The sequence below is a fragment of the Bison bison genome, unplaced genomic scaffold (genome assembly GCF_000754665.1).
Source record: "Bison bison bison isolate TAMUID 2011002044 unplaced genomic scaffold, Bison_UMD1.0 scf7180017864375, whole genome shotgun sequence".
Taxonomy (NCBI): Eukaryota; Metazoa; Chordata; class Mammalia; order Artiodactyla; family Bovidae; genus Bison; species Bison bison.
This window is the reverse complement of record NW_011494947.1, coordinates 5,049,187-5,058,195: the sequence shown is the minus strand read 5'-3', so window position 1 is coordinate 5,058,195 and position 9,009 is coordinate 5,049,187. Positions and strand designations below refer to the sequence as shown.

General features: G+C 51.5%; 1 protein-coding gene across 1 annotated transcript in view; it reads right to left on the bottom strand.

The window, feature by feature from the left end:
• Positions 1–3,927: 3,927 nt before the first annotated feature.
• Positions 3,928–9,009, bottom strand: part of PIP5KL1 (phosphatidylinositol-4-phosphate 5-kinase-like 1) — a 9,397-nt gene continuing 4,315 nt past the window's right edge. Inside the window, exons 7-10 of the mRNA XM_010856876.1 lie at positions 8,907–8,962; positions 7,576–7,688; positions 7,126–7,279; positions 3,928–4,532 (exon numbers count right to left, since the gene is read on the bottom strand). Of these exons, the coding sequence (XP_010855178.1) occupies positions 4,265–4,532; positions 7,126–7,279; positions 7,576–7,688; positions 8,907–8,962 (591 nt within the window). The 3' untranslated portion in view covers positions 3,928–4,264. The remainder of the gene's footprint in view (positions 4,533–7,125; positions 7,280–7,575; positions 7,689–8,906; positions 8,963–9,009) is intronic.

Here is a 9,009-nt window from a genome sequence, read left to right as displayed (position 1 = left end):
GGACTGCAAGGAGATCCTACCAGTCCATCCTAAAGGAGATCAGTCCTGGGTGTTCTTTGGAAGGAATGATGCTAAAGCCGAAACTCCAGTATTTTGGCCATCTCATGCAAAGAGTTGACTCATTGGAAAAGACTCTGATGCTGGGAGGGATTGGGGGCAGGAGGAGAAGGGGATGACAGAGAATGAGATGTCTGGATGGCATCACCGACTCGATGGACATGAGTTTGAGCAAATTCCGGGAGTTGGTGATGGACAGGGAGGCCTGGCGTGCTGCAATTCATGGGGTCACAAAGAGTCAGACACAACTGAGCGGTTGAACTGAACTGAACTGAATGATGAGAGATTGAAGGCAGGAGGAGAAGGGGAATGACAGAGGAGATGGTTGGATGGCATTACCAGCTCAATGGAAATGAGTTTGAGCAAACTCCGGGAGATGATGAAGAACAGGGAAGCCTGGTAACCATGGGGTCACAAAGAGTAGGACATGACTTACTGACTGAACAACAACAAAAGCAGGCAACACAGGTTAGTCAAAGTAGGGAAAATAGAAAGGGGGGTAACAGACTAGTCCAAGAAGAAGTCTGGGAAGATCCCATCTCAGCACCAGTGAGCAGCAGGTTTTGGTTCAGCTGAACCAGTCTCATGACAGACATGATAGGAAGTCACCTTCTGCTCCAACAGAGCATCCATCTGGAACAGCAGCGGGGAGTCCTCCAGCAAAGAGCCTTCAAGTCACTTAGCACTGTGGTCTCATTTTAAAGGATCTGCCTATAGGGGGTAACAGTTATGCCCCCAAGGAGTCTTAGTCTCTATCAGTCTCGGTGCCAGTAGAGTCTTTCTGAGGAACCAAACAAATCTCTTATCTAAAGCAACACTATTTTTTTTTTTTTTTGACCACACTACATGGTATGCAGGATCTTAGTTCCCCCACCAGGGATCAAACCTTCACCCTCTGCAGGGAAAGCATAGAATCTTAACTGCTGGACCTCCAAGGAAGACCCCAAAGCGACAATGTTAATTTATCACACTCAGACACTCACAGTCCTGTAATGGACAGTTCACAACAACTAATATGGAAGTTCACATTGGCCACTGTGACTCCATCTTGAATTACTAAGTTTAAATCCTATGAGTTTCATGCAAGATGAGGAGGAAACACAGTAACAAAAGAAGTCACACTGTAAAAGCCTGGGCTCCTGCTCTGGTCCTATCTCAAACTCTATTTTCCTTTTTCTAAGAGGTTCTGATGTGGATACAATAGCAAGGTATCTGTGTTGGGTACCTGCACCCAGTTCAGCAACTTTCCAGGGCTCTCCACTCCATGTGTGTGTGTGCTAAGTCACTTCAGTCATGTCTGATTCTTTGCGACCCCAGTAACTGTAGTCCACCAGGCTCCTCTGTCCATGAGAGATTTTCCAGGCAAGGATATGGAATGGGTTGCCATGCTCTCCTCCAGGGGATCTTCCCAACCCAGGGACTGAACCTGCATCTTCTGCATCGGCAGGCGGGTTCTTTACCATTAGCACTACCTGGGAAGCCCACATGCAAAGCCAAATTCCCCGAAGCCGGTGACTAGACCTCCATGCTGCTCTTCATCCTATTGGAAGGGCTGATGTTGAAGCGACCCTGCTCCCAGGGCATCCTTTGAGCACAAGCCTTCCTTGTGTTGCCTCCCCCTAACCTGGGCACACCTAAGTTCAGTCTCTCTCCGTGGCCCCAACTCCAAGGGGAAGAAAATGATGAGATGTTCCTATGGATTCACTCATCACCCACAATGGCTGGTGAAGTGACGATTCCTTCCGCAGAGAGGCATAGCCTGCCTTGCTAAGACTGCATGGGGACAGGGACACACACCACGGTCCTGGGCTCCCAGAGCAGAGGAGGAGCGTACATCCACAGAGGAACTGACACTGGCAAGTCCTGCCGCCTCAGGTGAAGCTCTTCTGTTCAACCCTGCAAAAGTCCTGTCTCCTCACCCTGATCTGTGAGGCCCTGCATACTCTGAACTCCTGCCTCCTTCCTAATCGCTGTCCACCCACCCTGACTGCCGTTTCAATCTCCAATTGCATTGAACTTGTTCCTACCTCAGGACCTTTGCACTTGGTGTATCCTCAACCTGGACTTCTGTATTCACATGGCCAGCTCTTTCTAGTCATTCAGCTCAAATATCACCTCCTTAGAAGGCCCTTGTCAACCCCTCTGATACCACACCCCCATCCCTCTTGTCCCAACTGGATTCATTTTTTTCAGAGGACTTGTCACACTCTGAAATAACACTGTGTATTAATTCATTGTCTTGTTTATGGTCCACCTGCCCACTAGCCTCTAATCTCTGTGTGGGCAGCCAGGCCAGTCATGTTCTTAGAGCATTTCCGACACCGGCACGGTGTCCAGCACACACACAGTGCTAGATAATGTGTTGCTTGAGCCAGTTAGAAGAGCCAGGAGTCCTGTGCCTCGTGAGACCTTAGACAGGCCACTTCCTTTCAGGCCCTGTTTCCTGCCGTGCTGCCCTTCCACCAGAGTTTCCACGACCCACCCACCTTCCTAGTGATGACCTTAACGCAGTCTGTGTCTCAACTTCCTGCTGAGCCAGAATAAGAAGTGCTCCGTGGTTTGTGCCGGCTCAGAAAAGTTGAGTAATCACCCAGGGTCACCCAAACAGCAAGGGATGACGTCAATTACGTATATATTCCAGGAGCCCCGGCTCCAGCCCTGCAGCCTAAGATTTCCTTTTCCTCTCCCTTCCCCCACCAGCCGTCTTTCCTTGTTTTCTGTTATGGCCAATGCAATGGCAGCGTTGAGTCACTGAGTGACTTTCCCAAGGTCTGGAATCATCCGGCCCCAGGGACCAGCGATTGGCCCACAAAGCTCCCCCACCACCACACTGTCACCCCACCCTCAAACTCCGACCGCAGTGAAATAGTTCTTTCTCTCAAATGCCAAGCTCTCTCTTACCCCAGATCTTTGCTTTGTCCTTAGCTTGGGACACACCCCCATCCCCCTGCCACTGCCAGAGCTGCATCTGATTCTTCTGGTCTCTGTTTAGAGGTTAGAGCCCCCCTTCCCATCAAATAACTAGATAGGGGCTCCTTCCCTAAGCGCCATGGCCCCATGTTGCTTCACGAGGCTTTGTCACACGTGGCTTTTGTCACTGTTCCCCCCCACACACACTGTGAGTTCTTCAGAGGAAGAATCTCTGCATTTCGCTCCACCCGAGGTCCCCATTCCCCCGGCAGAGGGCCTGCCACATAGCAGGTGCTCAATAAACATTTAATGAGTTAAATATTTCCATTTGCAAAATTAGACCACTGAGGCACAGAGAGGTTTAGCACCTTTTCCTGGTCACACAGCCAGGCCACAGAGAAGCTCTAGAGGAAGGGCTCCCTTGGGCATGGTCGAACTGGACTGGGGTCAGAGGTAGGGCTGAAGTTTCTTGGAGGAGGGAGAAGGAATGATCAGGGGCTATGCAGGCAATTTCCTTCTCTGCTCCGGTGATGTCTGTGCGTCCAGGTCCCTCAGACTGACCACCAACCTCTGCTCCCATTTCACAGGTGATTAAAGTGACTCCCAGAGGAGGGCAGAACTTACTCAAGATCAATAATGGACCCCAGTCTAATGTTACCTAGAGCTGAAGCACCCCCCCCCAATGCCCCACTTCTTCCCACCTGTGCAGGATATAGGGGGCCCACCCCAGAGGGAGGCCAGTGGATCCTGCTTGAGCCTGGGTTGGGGGCGGAGCGGGTATTGGGACTCATCCACTTACCCGTGCATGAGTCCCTTAAAGTCTTTGGGCCTCAGTTTCCCCATCTGGACGACGAAGAGGCTGGACTTGGAGGTTTCAGCCACCCGCTTCCCCAGTGAGGACAGGACTGTGGGAGCTGATCAATAAGAATACAGCTCCTGAGTTCAAAAGGCATAGTTGAGTCCTGGTTCTCGCATTTATTGCTGAATGATTTTGCTCAGTCCCTTCACCCCCTGAGCCTTCATTTCATGGTCTGTAAAAAAGAATAATAGCTTTTTTTTTTCTTTCTCTTTTTGAGGATTAAATAATCTCACGTTAGGGGAGTCCCTGGCACAATCAGGCACAACATTCCCCAGCAAAATGAGTTCATAATATTAGTTAGGGGATGCCGCCCTCTGGAGGCCAACCGGAGGAATGGCAGGCGAGGGGAGCCCGACCCGCTGCCCGGGGCCAGGCTGGAACCCGCGTTCCCGGCGTGGTCCCATTTGTCCAGACGGGGAGAGAGCGGCTGGGCGCCGGTCACTCGGTGTGCGCCTCCACCCACTGGCAGAGGCGACGGGCGTAGCAAGCCGGGCTGACGGTTGAGAAGGTCCGGCCTGGGTAGCGCAGCGTCTTCCACAGTTGCTCCAGCCGCTTGCGGAGCCCGTAGACCGTGGTGAGGTCCACCAGGCCTAGGAAATAGCGATGCTCCGGCCCGTCCACGATGTGTAGGGCGTTGGGGGCGTCGGGCAGCAGCCGCCGGTTCTGGGCTCCCGACTCCTCGGCGCTCTGCGCCCCTCGTATAGACCTGGGGGCCGACAGGGGGGTGAGGTAACTGTCTCCTCCGAGGACCCCCAGTCAATGGACCCTGTCAGCCTGGGCCAGACTGCCCCTGGGTCATCCCCACCCCTCCCGTGTGCCCTGGCCTGATGTCAGATAAACTGGGCGGCTGAATGAATTGCAATTGACAGGCTAAAAGCTGAGCTGCATGCTATGCAGCCACCAGCTAGCCACGTATGGCCCCAGATGCGTGGTTAGTGTAAAATACATACTGAAAAAAAAGGAAAAAAAATACTGAATTTCCAAGATAGTATGAGAAAAAGAATGTAAGATATAAATGTTTACATTGATTAGATGATGCAAGGATCAAAGTTTGGATGTATGAAGTAAGGGAAATATGCTATTAAAATTATTTTTACCTATTTCTTTTTATTTTTATTTATTAAGATTTTTTAAAGTCTTTGTTGAATTTGTTACATTATTGCTTTTTGTTTAAAGGCATGTGGAATCTTAGTTCCCCCACCAGGTATCGAACCTGCACTCCCTGAATTAGAAGGCAAAGTCTTAACCACTGGACTGCCAGGGAAGTCCCTCTTTTTACTCTTTAAAATGAGGCTACTAGAACATTTAAAACTACCTGTGTGGCTAGTATTAACTTTCTACTGGATAGCGCTGATATCCAGCACTTGGGTCACACAGACTCTGGCTCTACATTTAAGTGCCACATCACTTTGGGTAAGTCCCATATTTGGGTGGGCTTCCCTGATGGCCCAAACAGTAAAGAATTTGCCTGCAATGCAGGAGATACGGGTTCGATTTCTGGGTCAGGAAGATCCCCTGGAAGGAAATGGTAACCCACTCCAGTATCCTTGCCTGGAAAATTTCATGGACAGAGGAGCCAGGCGGGCTACAGTCCACGGGGTTGCAAAGAGTCAGACAGTTTGAGCGTGCACACACCACACCATACACAGGTATTTCCAAAACTGCTGTTCGGGGTCGTCCAACCCTGAACGTTTTAGAGTGGCAGAGTTGAAACCCTGCAGAAAAAGGTCCAACCCAAGTTTGCGGATGTGTGTCTTTTTGCCCCAAATTGTATTCCAAATCAGAAGATCCCTCTGGCGGGGGCCCACAATCCAAGCCAGAGAAGGCTCAATTCCCTAACTTTGTCCTCTTGTGATGGTGCAACTTGGAGAGTAGGGGGTCAGGGGGTCACTGGGGGCTTTATTCCTGCCCTGCCCAGGTCTTGGGGGGAAATAAGCCAATCAAAGAAAGCTCCCTTCCACCCCAGGCACCAACCAATCCGAACAGAGTGGTCTGGGAGCCTGGACAGAATACTGGTACTTTCTGCAGTGGCAGGGTTAACCTGGGGATGGTAGGTTCTGAATGAGGGGCTCAGAACTGGGTGGAAGCGGGGCTATGGCCATTTACCAGCCAGCTTGGAAAACTTCAATAGAATAACAACCACTGTATGCAAACTTGGGTTTACTCTAGCTTGGATAGGCAGACTTGGGGGAATCTGTATCCCATGGTGGGCATTCCACTACCTGATCAGGATGTGTCCACCAAGCCACAGGTTTCATGGGGAGCCATTACCTTGGGTTGTGCCCAAGATCACCCATTGGAAGGTCTTCCTCCAAAGAGTGGGGCTGGAGGCTGGGTGAGTGGACATCACTTTACATTTGTCCACCCAACAAATCAATGAACTTATTTCCTTTCTTATTTCCAAGAAGGGCCTATCTTAATGCCTAAATATTTCTGAAAAGCGAAAGTGAAAGTGTTAGTAGCTCAGTCGTGTCCGACTCTTTTCGACCCCATGGACTGCAGGCTACTAGCTTCCTTTGTCCATGGGATTCTCCAGGCAAGAGTACTGGAGTGGGGTGCCACGCCCTTTTCCAGGGGATCTTCCCAGGCCAGGGATTGAATCCAGCTCTCCTGCACTGCAAGCAAATTCTTTACCACCGAACTGCCAGGGCAGCCCTGAGTAATTCTGTTCAACTACAAAAGTGGGCCTTGGAGGACTGAAAGCCAAGTAACTAACCAAGTACTAACATGAATCCTCAAAAGTCATTCTACAACTTCATTTCCTCCCTCTGAGGCTCAGTTTTCACATCTCTAAAATGGGAATGAACCCATCCTCTCAAAACCAAAACCTCATTGTCAGCATGCGAGATTGATTGCATGCAGAGGAAGGCACCATGATGATGGTGCCAGAGGCGATGACTTCAGGGTCCTCGAAGTGGAGTGACCAGGTCAGGGGGCAAGGGCTCTTTCTAAGGCAAAAGTGAAGTAGGTCTGAAATCGTCAATGACTCCACATCCCCTTCTGGAAAATGGGCAGATTCTTCAACACTGAAGCCCTCATCCAACTGGATCTCACCTGGTCTTTCCCCTGCTGTGATCCACCTGTGCCCACTATCCCTGCTGGCCAGGCTTCTCCAGCTCTCCACTCCCCTCCTCCGCCCCCCCACCCCCATCCCCTCCCACCACACACGTACACACAAACACACAAATACTGCACTTTCCAGTCTTTGAACCTTTGCCTGTGTTGTTTCTCCCACCACACCATCTGTCTTTTCCATGCTCTCATCACTTCATTCTTGCTGTTGCCTCTAGGGGGCCCACCTGGCTGTGCGGAAGATAAGGCTACTGCCTGGACCCCTCTCATCCTCATGAAGACGCTGGAAGGCCATCAGAAGGCTGTAATCCAGTACGTTGAGCTCCCGGAGGAAGGCGGTGTCCAATTCCATCTGGCGGAGGAACCAGCTCCTCTGGGGCCCTGCCGGAGCATCAGTGCCCCCACCTGAGTGCTCGTCGGGTGCCGGGCAAGGTGCTGCGGGCTCCACACGCACCTGCCCCGGGAGGGCAGGAGACATTACTGTCCCAATTCACAGATGGGCAAACTCATCTGTAATTTGCCTTGGTCACCTAGCTAGAGAGTCACGGAGCTAGGATTCTCCACTTGACTCCAGAATCTAGACTGTTAATGACTCGGGCAGAGGATAATGCCAAGGACACCCTTCTAACTTCACCCTAAACAGAGGAAGAGCAGGCAGTGACTGCTCTATGGCTCACCCAGATTGATGGTCTTGCCCTGAAAGTTGAGGTCTTTCAGCACCAGAACAAGGACGCTGCCCTCAGGGGCGGGCTCCACCCAACGGCTCACCTCGCAGCCCTTGATGTCATACCTGGAGGTAAGGGGTTGGGGAGACAGAAAGTGAAAGTGAAAGTCGCTCAGTCGTGTCTGACTCTGCGACCACATGGACTGTCCATGGAATTCTCCAGGCCAGAATACTGGAGTGGGTAGCCTTTCCCTTCTCCAGGGGATCTTCCCAACTCAGGGATTGAACCCAGGTCTCCCGCATTGCAGGTGGATTCTTTACCAGCTGAGCTACAAGACAGAATTCCACTTTATATGGACTTGAGACACACGGAAAAGCTCACAAGGTAATAAGAAACAAGAGCAGCCACAGGGGGACTGTTCAGATTCTCAGCACAACCCCAGTCCATTATCGTTCCCTTGTTAGAGATGAAGAAAAAACCTCAGAGGGGTTTTTCAATTTGCCCAAGACCACACAGTGACTAAAGGGCAGAGCAGGGATTCCAACTCAGGCTGAACACCAGTCCAGCCTTTCCCCCTACCTGTGCCTGCCTCTTGGCACCTTGTCATCCTTGGGGTATCCGACAGAGTGGGCCCACACTACTCACAGAACCACAAGGGCCTGTGGGAGGTCTGCAGCCCCTGCGGGAGCACCAATATGGAGCTCTGGTGGCAGAGGAGGGGGGACTAGGAGGCTCAGAGGGCCGAGTCCAATCAGAGGCTGGGTTTGAATCCCTGCTTCTAGCACAGTTGCTGCTGCCGCTAACTCACTTCAGTCGTGTCCGACTCTGTGTGACCCCAGAGACGGCAGCCCACCAGGCTCCACCATCCCTGGGATTCTCCAGGCAAGAACACTGGAGTGGGTTGCCACTTCCTTCTCCAATGCATGAAAGTGAAAAGTGAAAGTGAAGTCGCTCAGTTGTGTCCGACTCTTAGCGACCCCATGGATTGCAGCCTACCAGGCTTCTCCGTCCATAGGATTTTCCAGGCAAGAGTACTGGTGTGGTGTGCCATTGCCTTCTCCATCTAGCACAGTAGCTATGTAGATTTCCCCTCCTCGATTTCTCATCCACAAAATGGGGATGATAAGGACACCTACTCCTCAGAGATATTCTGGGAAGGAAGATGATGAATGCAAATGACTCAACACAGCACCCATTGCCTCTTGAGCGCTCAAGAGACGTTGGTCGTGGGGATCACGGTCTCCACCCGTCAAGAAATCTTGGGATCGATCTTTCACTGTCTATCCCATGAGTGTGGACGCTTCAGGTGGTACATTCTGGGCGGGGCTGGGAGGCCGACTCACCTCTCAGAGATGCGGCCGGCGGGATAGAAGACGCTCTGCATGACGATGAAGTATTTCTAGGGACGGGAGTACGGAGTGAGAGGAGACAGGGTCTCACCCTCCC